This window comes from Larus michahellis, chromosome 7 (assembly GCF_964199755.1).
Source record: "Larus michahellis chromosome 7, bLarMic1.1, whole genome shotgun sequence".
Lineage (NCBI taxonomy): Eukaryota > Metazoa > Chordata > Aves > Charadriiformes > Laridae > Larus > Larus michahellis.
This window is the reverse complement of record NC_133902.1, coordinates 27,277,905-27,297,655: the sequence shown is the minus strand read 5'-3', so window position 1 is coordinate 27,297,655 and position 19,751 is coordinate 27,277,905. Positions and strand designations below refer to the sequence as shown.

The window sequence follows — 19,751 nt, the reverse complement described above, 5'->3', positions numbered from 1 at the left end:
TTGCTGCCTGGTAGAAACATTTTTACTGTGGACATCCGTGTTCATTTGATGTTAATTATGACCTTTAAGCATTACAAAAAAAATCCCCTGGCAACAGCTTCTATACACAGAGTGTGACAGATCGCGGTGTCAGTTTTCGCATAACACATCTCCTCAAGACTTAGGAGAGACAATTCCAACTGCATCACGTCTGCAGGTTTATTGCAATCACCTTGCTAAGAAATATCAAGTTAGAATCACTGAGAAAAACAAAAAAATTCTCCTCTTCTATGGAACTGATGCAACCCATCATGAGCACTCGTAGCTCTTCTAATACATCCCATGATGGGAGAACAGTGCTGAAATAAAAGTCACAATAGTTTCAAAGCTCCCGGTGGCAGAGGGCAAGCAAACCATGACGAGAAATACAAGTATGAAATGGCAAACAATTTAGATGGAAGTCTACGTGTGGTTTTCCATATCTCAGCAAAGAGGTCAGCTGTGCCAACAGACGGCGCCCAGCTCGCTGACAAATTACTCAAGGTAACACCTCCATCCCAGCACGCCGGTTGGCAGATGGAGCAGCGCAGACGAGATGCAAAGGCTGCTCCTGGAAAGCTCTCCCTGCTGAGCCCTGCCACGCTGCCCCGGGCGCTGAGCTCTGCAGGTGGCCTCGGCCCAGGAAAAGCTTTCCTTTGCAAAACAATCAACATAGTACAGGTCTGAAACACCATAGAGGGGCAGAGCATGACAATGCTGGAAGTTTTCACGGCTCCTAACCTGCAGATACACCGGGGTTTGCTGATCTCCCAAGCCTGCTGGATTGCAGGCAGTCACTTGCATACATCCCGCCTCTTCTCATACCCGAAATATCTCCGCAGGCTTTCCAGAAACACGGCATCAGCTTCTGCTTGCCATACGGGACTCATGCCTCACAGCAAGCCCTAGCTAACCTCAAACGCCTTTTGCAAACCTGAGCCCATCTCAAGGAGTTGTGTTTTGGGGTTACTCTGATGACAATTCATCAACTCTACACTCAATCACTTCCAAAATGTTTTGGCTGATCTGACAAGGGGGTACCCTACCATGTCATTGTCTGTGTGCTGCTGTATATCTCTGGATTGTTTTCTTGGTCAATGCATCCAATACGTCAGAACAGCTCTGTTTCCAAACCACAGTCTAATGCCAGTCCTGAAACAGTGCTGCCACCCTCCCACTCAGGAGCCGGGACAATGTACTGCTGGCCTTGGCGAGGCAGGGAGCACTGGGGGGCCGGGACGGGCCTCAGCAGGAACCAGCGGGCTGGTTTGTGTGGGTGCCTGGCTACTACAGACAAGACACGGGCGAAAGGCAGTCACAGCATATAACAGGTGAAATTACAGTTTGGCTTTGATGGGAGCTGAGCCCACTCACGCTGTGGTTGGTCTGAGCCTCCCAAATCTGCCTTCACCAGGTAGTCTCCGAGCGCACAGCCCCACAGTGAGCTGCTGCCAGCCCCAGGCAGCCCCACGTGTCCCAGAGAAGGCTCCTTGTGGCCCTAGGCTGGGTGCCCACTGGTTCCACACAAAGTCATTGCACAAGTAATTTCCTTCTCGCTGCTCGGACTCCATAAAACCTAGAGACCATCAAGGAGTGGAAAGGAAAGGAGCAAACCAGATTTCCTCTGGTGCTAAGGGGGAGGGGGTGGCACAGCTCAGCTGTAGCTGCGCGGCTCTGGCTTTGGAGACCCCTTGTGCAGGGAGGCTGCTGCAAAGCAGCAGAACACAGCTGAGCCGGGGACTGTGAATCCCAAAGGCAAAGGTAGGAAGGACAGTACATCAACACCAGCAAGCAGTGGACTTGCCGATATCACTATGTTCTTCAATACTTCGCTTCTGCCTCTCCAGCACACTCTATTTCTTCATTTTTCACTTTGGGAGACCCCAGCTACGAAACGCAGCAGTGACCGATACTTTGGCCCGTTCGCTTTGTGCGGGAGGGAGCAGCAGCACCGCGCGCCCTCTCCCCTGCCCATGGCACGTGAATGCTGCCGCCGCAAACCTGCACAACTCCCGCAGCGCTGTGCTGCCAGCACCCTTCTCCATCCATCAGCATCATAAATAATCATAGCAGCTCCTGCTGTCTGAATCATAATTTGTATCTCATTTCTAATTGTATTATGTGTAGCTGGTCCAGCAGACCCTGTGTCAGGAAGCATACAAATAATTTATCTGTATTCCTCCATTCTCCCCATATGTGCTTCCAGACAAGCCACATTAATACCGGTCTTTGTCCACTTCTAATCTCATCTCCCCCCTGTATATCCAGGATCCTATTTAGCTGCATTTTAGATGCCATCCAAAATTAATGTTTCACCTGGTGTATTCAATCTCTTCCCGTACTCTAAACTCCTGACTACATTAACTTTGGAGACTGAGGATGCACTATAGGAATTCAGTCAGAATGACTTTGAGGACTAATACTTTTGGGTCAAAATATCATCAGTTTTACCTTACAAAACATAACACCTGATTCATCATCACAGGCAGAAATATCTACGATGCTCTTGGTGGCCCATATATCACTGAAGCACAGTAATTTTGTGATTTTGCATGCCAGAGTCAAATGAGATGATTTAATGAGGTGTCACTTGAAACTGATTGACACCTGCAGCCAGAAAGCGCATTGAACAGCACTTCTACCCACTGGGCCACAGCCACAAGCTGCTTGCGTACAGTGCCATCAGTGCCGCAGCTCCAGCTGCTGTGAACCCGCCCAGCTCTGGGGATTCCCGCTAGTGGGAATGCCTCTAGGACCTGGGGCCATGGTTACAGACTGTCCTGTCCCCTCAGGTTCACCCTCCCAGAGCCACACTAACCCATGGGTCAGGGATGGGACCAATCAGCATGGCCACCGTGCCTCCAGCCCTTGCTGAGGTCTGTGCAAACTTCTGCTGGTGGAAACCAACCCCACCGGTTACCAACCTGCTCCCTGCCCCAACAGCCCTTCACCGGCCCTGCAGGGAGGGCAATGGTTTCCTTCTGGGGGCTTTTGACAAGCGCCCACCCATGCAGACTCCCAAAACTCAGCATCCTGCGACACATGCCAACACACCACCTCCTCTCCATGCTCACTTTCAGCCTCAAGTATCACGTTTGCTTCCCAAGCCTACTACATTCATGTCTTAATAAACGAATGAGTCCCCACTGCACAATTTAACAGGGAAAATACTTCTAACAGCACCAATAACTCAAAGCTGCCTTTGCAATCATTCGTTTTTCTTCCATTTCCCGGAGCAGGGTGGTGTGGACTGTGCACAGCAAACACCTGTCAAACCCAACACTGCCTCCTGCTCATGCATTGTCTGCCGAGATTTTCATTCCTGCACATTTTCTTGAAATTACTCCATGTATTTTTTCTGCAAAAGCAATTTATTCATAAACTGTTTTGAATAATCAAGGAGAGTAGAAAAATCCTCCTTTAAAACACGACCCGTTTGATCGGGGGCATGTTCACGCAGCGCTCTCTGTTGCAGGGAAGCAGCTGGTGGGACAGCACTTGCATCTCATTTCTGGCCCAGCCGCTCACATCTCAGTTACTGAACTCACATATTCCTCACCATTATTTTAAAAAGGAAACAGTTTTTCAGGGATCTGCCGGGGAAAACAAATGCAGGACGGCTCAGCCTGAGCCCGTGCAAAGACAACCCGAAGGTTCTGTGGCAGAATAGTCTCAAACAGCACTCATGCTTCAGAGCTGGGAAATACACCCTGGCAGTACTCACCGGTACCGCCTTCTGCTTGGTGTGGCAATTTGGAGACAATTTTACAGCTACAATATTATGGAAACCTTTGGATTTTCATGCCTGCCCAGGGAGGTGCCTGGTGTTTGTCTGTTTCCAAGTGCATATTCACTGTGCCCAGATGTGCTCGTCCCTCACACTCACCTTTGCCTGTTAAGCACTGCACTTTACAAGTAGTGAATCTCAGATTTATTGAATGTGTACATCATCTACTGCTGCTGCAATACGAGCTGGGGTTGCCACGCTCAGTCCCACAGCAAGCAGGGAAGGCTCCTGCAGCTCCCTCACCTTTTTCTTTTCTGATGCTTCCTGAGTTAGTCCCCTGCACGAGGCTGCTGCCTGTCGCTATAGGAGTGGGATGGAGGCCAAGGAGGCTACGACCTAATGTTTTAGTCTGAACAGACAGACGGAAGAGATGGGTTATTATACAGGAAAGCTCTCTCTCCGTGCATGCAATTATCTGATAATGATCTATTTTGGGAGATAAATCTCAGAAAGAGGAACACGCAAAGCTCTCACCTTGTTTGCACTGGGAAGCTGCGTTATGCCTTTAAAAAACAGGGAATAAAATGCGTGAAAAATAATACAGAAAGCAGCAGAAAGGCATGGTGCTTTAACTTATTCTGAGCTCAGGAGAGGGAGGGGGAAGGGGTCAGTCCTGCTGGTCACACCAGCACGTGAAATTTGGTAAAAATTATTCCTGCTGATTTAAGACTAATCAGGCCCATGAACAGCTGGACTAATTCAGCCTCGTTTCCCGTGCTTCATGTCTGGATTCCTTCATGGACATAAGAAGCAAAACGCAAGTGAAACCTCTGCATCGACTCTTTCTCTTGTGGGCCCTGGTGCCTAGCACACAGGTAGAGGTCACGCTGCAGCCTCATGCCCCGGGAAACGTGCTGCCGGGGCCTCTCCGAGCCACCTGCCTTGTCTTTGCTTGGGGAATTTGCAGGAACCTAACACCTTGGAGGCGACTGCCTCCCAATGCCCTCCGGAGAGGGGAGCGGGTCACGGCTCAGCCCTCCTCGCATGCGCTGGCTCACCTCACTCACCAGCGGTGGGAGGACCGGGCAGACACTGGTGTTCCAGGACAGCCCAAACACAGTGCCTGGATGTTCTCCTGAGAGCACCAGCACACTCAAAGGGGTTTCAGAAATCTGTCACCTAATCCGTGCCTGGGAAGGAAAACATCATCAGTCTTATCTTACAGATGAGAGAATGACACAAGGAAAATAAATACTCTAAAGATGCAGGACTCCGTGGCAGAGGTGGAACGAGACCCAGGTAGATTCACTCCTGTATTCCCTCTGGAAGCCACCTCCCTGTGCCCGTCCCTGAGAGCTTCTCTGATTTCTTGTTGCTAAAAACCACTGTAAAGAATGGCAAATACCTGTAACCCTTTCCTGACATCATTCCCCAGGAAGTGATATAGATAATATCTTCCCATTCAGGTGGGACATCAGGCAAATAGTGGTTGTACCACTGCAAGAAGCCAGACATGTCATGAAACCCTCCCCGAGAGGCTGGGCTGCCAGTCCCCTGTGTATTTTTGCTGTCGATGCTGAATATGATTTTTCACACGTTCTTCATCAAGGCTGAATTTTTATTATGCCAACTGACACTTTAGCATCCACTCCCAGTGACTTCAAAAGGGGCACAGAGCACAGAGGAAGGAGAGATGAGCGTTTGCCGCCAGCCCGCTCTTCGTGCAGGAGGGTGGAGCTGCTCCAGCTGCAGGGATGTGGGCGCCAGCACCAGGCGCGGTTCCAGCCACTTGGGTCAATCCAGGGTGCCCGAGGTTTTCTGCTCCCTGTGTGTTGGCACAGGAAGCCATGCAGCATGACCTTGGCACAGGACGCGATATGAATTCTAAACATGGTGTGAAAGGTGTGGGCATGCATGCTATGGGATTTCCGTCCAGCCACTGTCTGCTGGGTCTGCAAATACCTACAGAACAAGAGCTACGTGGTATCCCTTTCCATGTGAGCACAGAAAGCAAGCCCTTCTCTAGGTAATTTTCTGGTCATTTATAACGTCAGAGAAGGAAGGAGGACTAGAAGGTATTTTGCCAGCAGATCCTGTACAGACATTGGGATAGCCTTTCAAATTGAAAAATAATCAAGTTATTTCTAGGTTTAAATGAAGCACCAAGAGGCAAGCCACTTACCCTTTCTGAAGCAACCTCTCCTCTCTGAGAGATGCTTTCCAAAGGTGGTGCTAGGTTAACAATTTCCATCCTCCCCAACTGTAAATACCAAAGGCCAAGTGATGTTCTTCATATAAACATGATGAAATCAGGAAGGTAACCCAGGAGGGCAAAATGTGAATGAGCACACTTGCATCATTGATCTGGGCTTTATGCCTTGCCTGAAACACAAACGACGTCCCTCGCCAGACCTCAACTAAGGCTGAATACTCACTCATAATCTAATGGAGAGATAAACAAAGGATTTAGGGCTGGATCTGAACAAGTACGGCAAGTTTTAAAGAAATGGTATTTAAGGTATAACCTTAAATCAAAGTTATAACCTTTGCAATAATACAGTTCCTCTCGGAGCAGGACCTTCTTTCAAGCAACTTACCCACTCTAACGCACCTTTATCCATGTCTCGCTGATTACCTTCTGTGTTAAATCACTTTAAAAACATGGGTCAAAGTTGTTTCATAGCTTTACTCTCTCAGTAATGTGCAACATGAACATAATAGTGTTATTAAGAAGTCAAAAATAACTTAACACAATAGCTATATAAGATTCTCCAATGGTCAAACTTTCAGCAATTACTTTTTGTTAAGTTCAGAAAATTAGCATATTTGTTAATCAAATTAATTTAAAAAGTAGCTTTTCAAAATAAAAGCAATGCTTTAAATAGTCTTTTTTATAACCATAAAACACTTAGTCCTGTTAAAGGTAACACAAATACTACACTCAAGCACAGTACTTAAACGATTGAAATGAATGTTGTGAGCACAGGTGAGCTGGACAGCGGGAGGGACGAGGATGCATTGCTTCGTGACATTCTCCGTCTCCTTTCTACAGCGGAACAAGGAGGCATCCAATTCTCAGAATTACCCTAAACACAGGATGCGTGTCAGGGTCTTTGTAACTGCTGCACAAAAATGCTGGTACCGTTTTTTCCCCAAGCTATTTCTCTGCGCTACATCCGTAGCAGTTCTGCAGCCTTGCTTCAAATTTCTAGCACAGCACGATTCTTAACCACAACAACGTAAGGTCAGATCCTGCTTGCTTCATCCAACTGACTTCAACGTCTAAGCAGAAGGCGGCACGCAAGATCTGACCTCTCACACCTCTTGCAGCAAACCTCACAGTTTGTGAAATCTGTAAAACCTTCCTTCCAATAGTGGCACCACCGCGTGTCTCAGAACAGGCTGAAGCTCACCTTCAGAGTTCACGATCACCGAAGGATCTTCACAGCTCTCCTCGTAACTACGGGGCTGACTAGCTATGGTCATTACTGCACAAGTTAACGCCTATCAGCAAAGACTGTAGCTGTCCTGCAGATCTACAAGGTAGCGATGATTTACTGGAATGAAATAAATCAGCTAGTACTTATGTTACTACGTCCTATCTAGGTGTATCCCGAAGAGCAGTTTGTTAAAATTCAGTGAAATGTACACCTCAAATCTGATCACAATCTATCCAGCAACTCTGACTATTTAATATCCCGTTTACTTGGTTTGAATTGTTCATTAAAAATCACGTTCAGGATCTGCAGCAAACCGCTGGTTTTGTCCTCATAAAAACAGCTGTTGGTGACATTTGTTGTTGTATTTCGTTTGTTTGTTTAAACAGCGTAACAGTAATGTAACCTAGAAGTTAAATGATAAAAGCTGGAGAGTAAAATAAAGCACAAAACTGATACAAGTACTCTCTATTTGTTTTGATCTTCAGAACGAACAGGCCTATTCAAAGATGACAAAGGAATAAATTAGCAAATGACTAATGTAATGCATGAAAGGGCGTCTACAGGATTTGCATGTGCGCACACACACACGCACTTGCATACAGACAGCTTGGCTTCATTAGAAATCTCACTACCAGAGTTTAACTTAGATAAATTAACTGCATTAAAATACTGACATTGTGAGGGTTTTAATACTACCAACACCCTGTAGAGGGCATTCCTGTGTGAATTTTTAAATGCTTTAAAAAAATAGTTTAGAGTTATTGAAATCTGTGATGAATGTGACAGCTCTGCCTCCCCTTCACAGCCTCCCGTTCTCATCTCCGGTGTCCTTCTCCTGTATTGCCTCCAGGCACCGTTTCGACTTGGCATCCGCGTGCCCACTTCCAGTTTTGCTCAGTCCGCACGACAGGCACGCTAGCTGGATCTGCTTCATGTTCTCTAGGGCTTCGTTCTTGGCATTCTTCAGGAGATCTCCTTGGCCCTGAGGATGCACAGACAGACATGCAGGAGATAGTCAGGAATCACACACATCGCTGAGGACCGAAAGCGGCAATACTGTCTCTGACACGTGGTGTGATGCTGTGGAACAGGTCCCGGGTCCTGTCTCAAATCCCCTCTGCCTCCTTGTGAACACCAGCCCCGGGGGAGGGGACTGAAGCCCCTCTTGCAGCCTGGTACCCAGCCCAGCGGGGCAGGCAGTAGCCAGCAGAGCGGGCAGGGTGAGCGGGACAGGCAATGGCTGCATGTCCCCAGTCAGGAGTCCCCTGTGAGCTGAGACCCACCCCTTCTTGCACCCCGATTTGCTACCCAGCCTTGGGCCCTCCTTTAGCAGAGCACACCTGTAAGCAGCACAGCACCCTTTAGTGCCACACTGAATCCATCTGAACCGTTTTGTTTGGGACCTTTGAGCAGGAGAATGGGAATGATAGACCTCACGAGCAAAAGCCTGCTTCTGTATCATCTCTGAGCATGTACAGGTGAGGTGACTAACGGGATGTCAATCCAATTTGTAACTATCAGGAAAAACGTGTTACATGAAATTTGTATCAAGGAGTTGGTGTTCAGAAATGCCAAAATGAATATTTATGCAATATTGATATCTCAAGTGCCGCAAAGCGACAAGATTCTGGTGCTAGAGGATACAAATAAATAAAAGCCAGAAGATGCATCTGGTTATTAAAATTCAGCATCACTGAGAACTTGAGCTGCTCTTTGCCTAATGTCACCCGAACTACAGCTTAAAGTACACCACCCGCTGCAGCTGGTTATAGGCATATTCAGAAGGAATACCTCCGGCTGACTGAAATGTCACATTCGCATCCCTGCAACCAAACCTGACCTCCTGCGAACCCACAGATGCTCTGTGGGCTCTCAGAGGAGACAACAGATATTACAGCAGGACCCGGGGCACACTGATGGCTGACCCTCCTTAGGTTTTTAAAACAAACCAGATGTGCTGGGGGACTTGCAGCGCGACACCTTCCAGCAGTGGGAGCATCTCGCTGCTCTCCCTTTCCCCAGATCTAAGAGGAAGGATTTATCCCACACCCATGAGAGCACAGTTCTCTTTTTGCCAGTGCCTGGCACCGGACTTGCACCGCCTGAGCCCCTGCAAACAATGTTCACAACGAAGAAACAATGGTGGCTTGCAAGTCCCGCTGCACTGGTAAACACCACGTGGGAAACCACGTCAGCCAGGGATGGCAGCCCGCACCCGGAAACGTGATTGCCTCATCTCCTGGTGACATGAATTTGTCCCTACTGAACAATGTAAATCACTACCCAGATGCTGGGAATCCAACTCAATGCAAGAATAACAAAAAGCACTGGGACTGCGCAAGCAGCTCTGTGCTATTCGGTATGAAACTCTTTAGAAGAGATTTGCATCTCGGCAGCATGACAGTTATGGGAATACACAGACAAATAGCTTGGGATCCAGTGAGCAGACATGCTTTGAAAAAACAAAACAGGAGTAATATACGCAGCATATATTTCACATAGCCATGATCTTGCCTTTAGGACAGAGGTTGAGTTTGTGGTTAAAGGCAGTAAGCCGGAATCCAGGAGCACCATAGCTGCCTCGAGTGTCCAGCACGCTCCGGTCTCCCTGTCTGCAAATGGCACAGGAATCATGCTGGACTGTAGCAACAGGGACAACACACCACGGCATAGGCAAAGAGATCCGACAGCACTATCATCGATGACATGATAATGTTATCAAAAAAGGTGGTAGATTCTTCACTACGCAAATAGAGTTTTAAATAATTTGGTTTGGGGATGAAACAGACCCAGCTGCAGTGGGGGTGCTGCTTTTTCTTGTCAGGCATGCGGGACTGAAGACACCAAAGGCTGCACCAACACGCAGAAAAGAGTCGGTGTGATGATGCTTTGCAGCCTTAACTTCTCCAAGTCAAAACCTGGCACTATGTATTCCTGTAGCACAAGAAACAACTCAAAATAGACATCCCTACAGCACCAGGAACAACTAAGCCCCAAACCTGGGAGAGACAGTGCAACAGAAAGGCAAAATGATGATGATGAAGGCCCAGCACCCCAAAGCACCTGGCGTCCCCTTAGTTGGGATGTCTGCGGAAAGCCTTCTAGGAGGTTGTCCTCTGCCTGTGGCATGGCCAGCATCTCCCCAGGCAGCAGGAACAATCACCCATGCAGGGCATGGAGGAGGAGGAGGAGGAGGAGGATTTCCTGTCATGTGGCAGCACAAGATGGATGCAGCTCCCTAAGCTGACACAAAGAGCTTCAACTGAGTCTATGTCACTTGATTCATGTCCTCTTCCTTCCCAGAGGGAGGGCAATGGATGGAAATCTTGGGTGGCCCACAAACTGTGTCTTTGCTTAGGGACTCACTGAGACACTCATTTAAGGGAAGCTACTTGGGATTTGATAAAACCCCACTTGGAGGACGACAGCCTGAGTCCGCCCTGCAAAGACTCCTATCTGAAGTCCCCAGAAGCCAAGGGACTTCACACCCTGTGTGAGGGTGCTGAGCCACCCGCTCTCCCTCATGCATATTCCAATTTCACACGTAAGTAACCAGGCAGTTCAGATTACAGGTTTTGTCTGAGGCAACACACAACACGTCTTCTGGTTCCAAGAAGAAAAACACTCCTCCTGAGCACACTTCCAATATTTTGAAGACATTCTTATTTTACAGTGATCTAAAAACAGAAATGGACTTATCAAAATAGTGCGATTCCATTCATGTGCAGACCAATTGATTTATGTCTTAGTCTCCTTGTATTTTTTATTTTTAAACAGCTGGTTCATTTGAGCAAGCTGAAGGAGCAAAAACGATTTTGAATCATCTGTCACAAGAAAATTAATGACAAACCAGCCCCCTCTGACAGAGCTGTCATAATTCTAGAGACACCATAAAAAAAATAATCTGTGGGCATGCTCTGTTTGAAAAGCCATCTGTTTGCTTTGAAAAACTGGCTGTGAGCATAATCCACTTAAGAAAAATGTCAGCAAAATTGTGTCAACACCTTAACGAACTAAATACTGGATAGAAGCTGGAGTAAACCTTAAAAGTAGGATTGCATTGAAACAACCTTCCTAAATCAGTCATTGTGATCATCGCTGTGCACAGAACAATCCCCTTTGCCCTTACAAACAAAGCATCTCTCTTCCAGACAAAGAGAGATCGTGATGGTCCACTTCGGCATCTATCCATCTATCTCCCTTCTGCTATTGGTATCATCAGCCTTCCTGAAAATAAATACTTGTGAGAAAGTCTAAACTCAGCATTTGGCAGGACACTAAATTAAGCCAGAAGAGATTAATCGAACATTCCACTGGAAAAAACTGATCAAAGGCCCCATTTTTATCAGAGTTAGGGAACATTAAATGTCAGGTTTCATACCACTAACTACAACTAACTGTGGAGCCTCAGCACAAATTAACATTACAGTACAAATAATGCAGCTTGTCAAGCAAGTATAAGATTATAAGTCTTTACCTTGACAGGCTAATACTACTTAGAAAATGGGGATAATCTGACATGGCTTTAAATATTGCCCAGTTTCAGTGACAACCCATGAAGCGCTTTAAGAAGCATAAGTAGTTCTAGGTAGACACTGGCAATGGCCGCAGATGGGATGAATTCTGTATGTGGTTGTTTATTATTTATTTTTTTTGCCAAATCAAACTCCTAAGTTTTTATGAGTCAAGACAACAGCTCATTATATCCGGCGACAACCCAGACTCTGAGGCTGGGGAAACGAGAGGAGGAGGCGGGTTAGGTAAGTGGCAGCATTTTGTGTTTGACTCTACAGTATTAACTTTTTTTAATATGTGCATGTATATTTCTACATAAACATAGATATATGGGTGTGGATATGTACATTAATAAATAATTACCGTTTCTATTCCTATGCTTTCAAGGAAACGCTCTGTGACACGTAGGTCACAGCAGACCGCTAGCTCTGGGCACCCACCAGGACTGGGGACCCTGGCTACCACACAGGAGGGACCCGAAGCCCCCGTGTTGGCAGCTGCCCGCACCAGCATCAGGGGACTGCAGGAGGACCCTGAAGGCCACCGCTCGGCCTGTGCAGACGGAACTGCATCAACAGGTCACCCCACACAAATGCCTCCCTTTCCTACCAGCGAAGTGGAAAATCCCATGTTGAGCAATAGGGCCTTCTCCCGGGGTTCAGAACCGGCTGTGTTTTCAGGGAGGCTGAAAGAGTGGCTGCGAAGGCCATTTTGTAATCTGCTGCTTGCTAAAGCAGGCACTTGCTTATCTCCTGGCAGACACGTTCTCTGACAGCACATTATGGGAGCTTTCCTCTCCGCTCCTCGGGGGCTGAGTAAACAAACAATAAATAACAGAGGTCTCACCACACATGCCACATCGTGCTCATGATATTACTGTTATTTTTTAACTTTTTCTCAAAGAAACACGCCCTTACGTTATTATTTAATCACAAAGTAAAACCTCCAGAGGCCGCCTGTGGTTGGCTGAAAAAGCCAGACACGGCCAAGTGGAACAATGGCAAGCATTGCGTTGTTCCACATCTCAGAGGTAACAGGGGTAAGGTAACGGCACCCAGAGTCTGTGCCGAGGGACTCGGAAAGCAGAAACGCTGGAGAGCTGCTGTGACATTGGGATATTCTATGTGCAGGAGGCATTTACCACAAGGGGGGCATTTGCATTTTCAAAGTGTCATAGTGGGACTTTAATTGTGTTTAACATTAATAAGGAGGCACACAATTAAATGAGTGCACATGGCTTTGAAAATGTAATCCTGAGGAGGAAATCATTAATGAAATGATTTGACTGCTATGTTAAACTTATTACAAAAAGCAGATATTTTTCCATGCCTCCTTCGAAGTCAAATGTGGGAACAATTTATATGAATTTGATTATGATACATCCCCATTTCAGAACAGAGTACTCCAAAAACACGCAAAGTATTTCTGTATCAATGCAGACTTTAAAAACCCACCCTTTTCATTACTACTGCCTCTAGTTTGTCAAGAGCTTTGCTTTATTCTCCATGATAGAGAGTGCACATGTTGCCATGAAAAATTATTGTACACAAAGATTATACAGAAAGCATATAATCACTTCTCACACACTGAAAAATAAAGGATTGCAAAAATGAGTTACCCCACAGGAAAAGCAGAAGCCAAGCATTACTTATCAATTTATTTTAAACCCTTGTGAAGCAGAAATTCACTTCCTATCAGGAAAATACAAAGGCCACAAATATAAAGGATGGCACTTAAATGGCACTCCTTGTACCACCGGTGTATCATTTAATGTCTGGGGTTTGGGGGTAGCTTCCCACATACCCAGTTCTGAACCAAATGCAAGAGCTTGCTTCTACCTGGCTGAAGCCAGCAACAGCTTTGCCACTGGGTAAATTGGGCGATCTGACCGGGTCCTCGCTGGGGCCCGAATCACCGCATTTCTCAGTATTTGCTAGTAATTTCAGACGCCAAACTGAGTGTCTCATTTTGGTGCATCAGCGTGTTACTGACAGCCAGAGACCTTCTCTCCCATTTCTCAAAGCAGAGTCTAGCAAAAAATTCCAAGAGGGAAATAGAGCTGAGAATCAACTATATCACATAGAGAACAGATCCGAGATGTACGAAAAAGAAAATATCCACCCAGGGAAAGGCAGTCACCATTATATGAAGTGTTAAATCTCTGTAAGCAAGAGCAAGAAAGAGAAACTATTGTGGAACAGATTGTCGTGTGCAGCTTTGACACAAGGTTACACGATAGAAACAAGGTGAACACGAGTTTTCAGATGAGCATTGAAATTGAATCAAAGGTTGTGCCAAGCAGCAAGGTCAGGAGTTCTAGGGCTGATCTGCTCAACCCATCACAGCCAGCAGCTGGGACACCTAGGAGAGCAAGGATGAGGAAGAAGACCGAGGAGGAGGAGGAGAAATAGTTAACAGGAGCAATCTCCTAGTATTGCTGTATCTAACCTTACTTCAGCTTACTTATTCCTTACTTCAGCCTTTCTCCATTTACTGCATGAACCAGCCGGGCTCTGGGCTCTCCTGCCTGTCTGTCGCTACACAGGAGGCTGAGCAGGTTCAGAGAGCAGAAAGAACCTCAGGAAATACCCAGGAGAAACATCAGGAGTGCAGAACTGCCCTTGGCTGTACTGTATTTCCCAACTGTTTTACAACTTACTCAGGGAAAAAATTCCTGTTTGTACCTGGTATTTGCACGAGTCTCGGAAATGAAACCTCACCGGCAAGCAACACCGGCAGCCTTGAGGGCACTCACCAACTTGCCAAGACGCACAGCCCTAAGGTGGTGCATCCCAGCCAGCAGCATCCTGCCAGCAAGCACCTAACTGAAGGCCAACTGCTGGGCGAAGGGCTAAGGGGTAACCATCTCTGCAAATACCATTTACAAAGCTCTTTTCCAGTGCAGTCAGGTGTAAGAGCGAGAGAACAACCCCAGCATTCCTCCAGGTGGTTGGTAAAATTCCCATGGCAACTCCAGAGCAACCTGTCCAGGAGCTCCCTGTACAAAAGCAGAAGACGCTCTCAGCAGTTCAAGGGAAAGCAGGCAGGAATCTGGATTACGGCCCCTCCACAGAGCCCATTCGGTCCCAGCTTGACCTGAGCACGCAGTAGGTTCCAGTATATCAGTCCAGTTCTCTTTGAGGCACAGATCTCTGCAACCATAGTAGGTGTTCAGATACCATCGCAAAGGGACAGAGGTTAATAAAAATGAATAAATAAATGATAACAAATAGAATAAATAAATAACGGCCAAAGTAAAGTACGATTCAGAGAGCTCTAGCTTGTAATACAGATCAAATCTTAACCTCACCCATGGCTCTAGTGTGATCACTCATCGCGGCCACGGACTGGACTACTCTGTTAACACACCCAAAGGTTTTGTGGCTGCAGACCAGTACTCTGACCCAGACACGGAGCCCGATGCTAAAATTGTAAATGTGGTGTGTTAAGAACACTACCCAGGTTACCTGAAAACCAGTTCCATCTGATTTTAACTACTTACATTTAAACTCCCAAACTAGACCAATCTGACAGTTAGTCATTAGGCTGTTCCACACAAACCCCAAAACTTTTGAACTGATTTCATTTTGCCATTTGGGTCTCACCCCGAAGGTCTGCATTGGAGGGGATGATTAAATGAGGATCTACAGAGGTGTCCAGCATTAGCGTGGCTAGTTTTCCAGGAGGCTAGCGACAGTTCACCGCACAGCCAAGCGATCAACCCCGCAGCACAAAGCAGTGACCTGAGCAGCTGGGAAGAGGGAACGCCGCTCCCTCTGCCAGCGCGGTACCTCCTTGAAAAACACCCCTGGCATTTTTTGCCTTCTTTTCCAGCTGTTGGAAAGGTGCAGTTAAAAACAAAATGTCTGTGCTGGATACCAACAGACGCTCCCCTCAGCACCACGCTGGGCAAGGCTCCCCGCTTTATTACTAAACCGCCAGCCCATCACTTGTATATTCCCAAATTGTGGGACACAGCCAAACGCAAACCTTGAGGGCAGCCTGGGAGGTGGAAATGAACAAATCACCTCTGTCACACAAGGAAAACCACAAAAACAGTCATGCAATTAGCAAAAAAGCAAATACTTAGAAAAACTTCTGGTTCTGGCTGCTGGCCTAGCCAGCGTGAGTGTATCACTGCCTTGTGCAGCCATGGCAACTTCGGAAAGAGGGTCTGTATCTGTAATTCTCTTACAGAATTTGCCTAATGAAATAAAGGCGAAGGACATATGTGGCCAGCTTGCTCTCTGAAACACAGTCAAGTGCCCTCCCAAACCCTACTGGCCCTAGACCAAAGTCTGAGAAGGAATTAACATCAACCATTTGCTTGAATGCCTAAGTGGCAAAAGCACTCATGCTGCAGCGTTCCCTATTGATCTTTAAGCAGAGCTCTCCACTGAAATCCGTGGGCTCTTGCAAATCAATTGCATCGTACGGCTGCTAATCTATTCCTCCAAGAAGGCATTTTACGTATTAAAGAGTGGGCTTTTGTTTTCTTTTTTTTTTTAAAAAAATGCCTCTTGCTTCTTTCTCATCTGGGCATTTAAATTAAATTACCTTATATCAGGCTGTCAAAAGCAATGAATGTGAACATCGACTGTCTGTAACTGTGTTGCAGCAGGAATTTGCTTTCAGAAATAATGGCATTAATTTGATGTGAGCCATGTGCTGAGCAGTTCAGCTGCTCGTGTGTCTCTCAGGCACTGCATCTAGCAGACAGTTTGCAAGCACAGCCACAAATGTATGGACTCTCCCTGTCAACCCCTCCATGCTAGGAGCCTGCGTTTTTTCTACTGAAAAGTTTGACATCCAAGGGTTGGCTGGAAGCCTGGGAGTGCATAATCAATACTAAGAAACCCCTACATCATTGAAGAAATCGGGGCGTTATTTATTATTTATTTTTGATACACAGCCATGACATGGAAATCAAAGCTATATGTCCAGGCATTTATTTCTTAGTCCTCCTTTGGTCACAAAATCCAATTCCCCACATGTACCAGCACCAGCTGGTAACTCCAGTAAAGCCCAGCGAGTCCCAGAAAAACAAAACAAGGGGAAGAAACATGAGGCAGAAAGGGCAGACTTCTTCCGAGTAAAAGGACCAGCTGCGGGAGAAGATATATTTTGCAGCTAACGAAATACCTATGCGAAGCAACCCCTGAGCAAAACACTTGGCTGGGAATAGCTGGCACTCTTCCCCCTCCCTGCTCCCCAGTGCCCTTTGCAGTGACTCACGGCCGCCCAGGCTGCAAGCCACACAGTTAACATCAAAATCATGTCCTTCACCGCAAGTGTTGACAGCAAAATGTCCATTAACTTCATCAGAGGCTGGAAAGGCTTTCGTGACCATCCCCAAGCTGATTCTGTTTTGACTGAACACAACAGGCATCTGCATGGGTTTGGGGTTTTTTGTTTGGTTTTGGTTTTTTGGTTGGTTTTTTTGGTGGGGAAGGGGAGGGGAGTGTTACAGGAGATGCAGCACGAATACAGCTCTCCTTAGACCACTGCTTGGGGCAACAGCTAAAAAAAAAAAATGCAACCCTGCAGCTGTGCTTAATGATAACTGAAATAACCTAATTAAGATGAAATGAAATTAGGCCGGTCAGAGCTCAGGGTTTCTGGACAGGTAGCAGAGCATGCTCATGCAGTGCTTGTTCCTGCGTACAGCTCCTTATGCTCGCCTTGCCTCTGAGTAACCACCTGGCACAAACACTAATTTCTTAGCAACTACATGGTTTGCAAATCCTCCTGCTGCGGTGGCAGCTGGCAAACATCACCCGCTGACCGGGGTGCAGGAATCCACAGAACCCACCCGAGCTCCCCATTCCTGCCTGGGGACGTGACACCCCTCTGGTTTGGCTGCTCGTCTCCCTTCGTGCGAGGTGCCGTGGGCAATCAGTTTCTAACCTGCTCACCAGCAGCACAGACCACAAACAACTTTATGCTGAAGCAGAAAGCTTTGAGCTGAGACCAAAAATGCCAAATCACATGAAAGGTTAAGTGAAGAAAGAAAAAAATAACACAGAATGCTATCTAACTGCTAGGAGGGATCAGGTTTTTAGCAGATCGCTAAGCAAACGCTCTGATCCACCTAGTCCCCGCCAGCTGGGACATCCCCTGTCCAGGGACCAGCCCTGTCACTCTGGTCCCTGCAGTCAAAGGCAGGTTTGCTGGTGAGACGGGACAGTGAGCTCGGTAAAAGAAGAGCTGAGACAGCTTCTCTGCTCGCGTTCCCCCAGCCAGAGGTCAAAGAGGCTCCTGTGGGCTCAGTGGCCCTGGGCTCTGGGATAATAGGGTTTGTTTCCCTTGGGAGAATCCCGGCCTTGCTCTCCCAGTGCAGATGTGAAGCCAAGTACAAACAGGAGCAGGTACGGTTATTTTTGTTAGCACCACGCCGACCCAGCAGGCAGAGATCTACCGAAATGAAGCGACTGGGAGGGGAGGACAAAATCAGGAGTGGTCAGAAACAGGCACGGCTGGATGTGAGAACCCTGTGAAGGATGGGAACGGAGGCACAAAGCAAACGGAGTGAGCCAAGCACAAAAACAAGTGGTGCAGGATGAGGACTGTGGTATTCATTTGCACGTGCGTTGCCTCAAAATGTTAATGAGGGAAACTGAACAAGCACAACTTCCAACCCATTACGATGCTATGCCACAGAAAATAAAAGGCTTTTTGGCAAAATTGAACTCAAGTTTTACACCTCATACAGAGGGCTGTAGTAATACGTCTGCAGTTACTGGTGAGGGTTACAGGGGATGAATTTAGACTACCCAGCTTCAGACCACCGCGGCACCCTCTGAAGGAAACTGTCCTTCTGATGCTGCCAGCAGACTCCAGTCTCAGCCTGTCCATCCCAGACTGCTAAATTAGGCCCCTCAGGCTGAGCTGTGCAACTCCCACCACGTTTGTCACCGCTTGAAAACGTAAAAAAAATTCCAGGTGCTTTTCAGTGCCTTCACGTGGCTCACCTCCTCCCCGCTGCACGGTACACCAGCATCGCCAGGTCACGGGTGAGAGGGAGCAGGAGCCCAGGGGACACCGAGCGAGAGCACGCAGAGCACTCAACTGCAATTATTGTCACTCCCTGCCAATTCAGAGCGACCACAGCATATCAGTAAGGCTCCTCCTGCTGATACGGGACCTATGTCTGATCTGTAACACTGAGGATGCTGGAGGAAAAAAAGCTACTTTTCAACTTGCTGAGTCTGACTGTTGCATCTGTTCAGCGTGCTCTCTCACGTACACAGCCTATCTGACATAAGCCATCTTTTTCTTTTTGTGATCTAAAAATAAACAGCAGCCGTCACAGCAACAGAATCACTGGTTTTGTCTCAGCTTTTCTCCCCAAATGGTTCTGACATCTACCTGGGGAAATGACCCATAAGAAAGGGTCCTTTCCCTCCTGCAGGGTTCGTCACCTTGCACTTGATTTCAGTTGAGCCAGGTGAAAGAAGACTGTAGATGTCAAGGATACAACACAAGATCGCAGTCTCCCAATCCATTGTTCATACAGTAAAGCTTACTTCCACCCAGCAAGCACTTGGGCCTCTGATTTCTCTAGCTCCTCCACAAGTTTTTGGGAACTTTTAGGGGGTGGTCGCTCTGAATTGTCAGGGAGTGACGATAATTGCAGTTAAGTGCTCTGCGTTCTCTCACACAGTGTCGCTTGGGCTCCTGCTCCCTCTCACCCGTGACCTGGTGATGCTGGTGTACCCCTAAATGCCATATTTAGGGCTTATGGGATCTACCAGGGTCGCTTGGTAAGAATAACTGCAAAGCAAATGCCTGGTCTCACTGAACACCTACAACTTCCACTTAATGCAGTTTGTGGATTTCGACTAACTGTCCAAGCCTTCCCTGCAGATCCATATTGCCAATAATCATATATGTTGACACAGAAGTCTTTACTCCACAGCCCACTACTACTGGTGGGTCCAGACTGCAAAAATGAATCAAAGCCACCATTGAGTTAAATAGCATTTTACTTTAACCGCAGCCCTTGAAATACGTTAGCGGTGTGGATGAACATTTTCTCTTTTCGATGTCAG

The 19,751-nt window shown here is 47.1% G+C and overlaps 1 protein-coding gene across 1 annotated transcript in view; it reads right to left on the bottom strand.

The window, feature by feature from the left end:
- Positions 1 to 6,411: 6,411 nt before the first annotated feature.
- The window catches only part of PLCL1 (phospholipase C like 1 (inactive)), a 215,872-nt gene continuing 202,532 nt past the window's right edge, over positions 6,412 to 19,751 (bottom strand). The window contains exon 6 of the mRNA XM_074595329.1: positions 6,412 to 8,167. Coding sequence (XP_074451430.1) covers positions 7,985 to 8,167 — 183 coding nt within the window. The 3' untranslated portion in view covers positions 6,412 to 7,984. The remainder of the gene's footprint in view (positions 8,168 to 19,751) is intronic.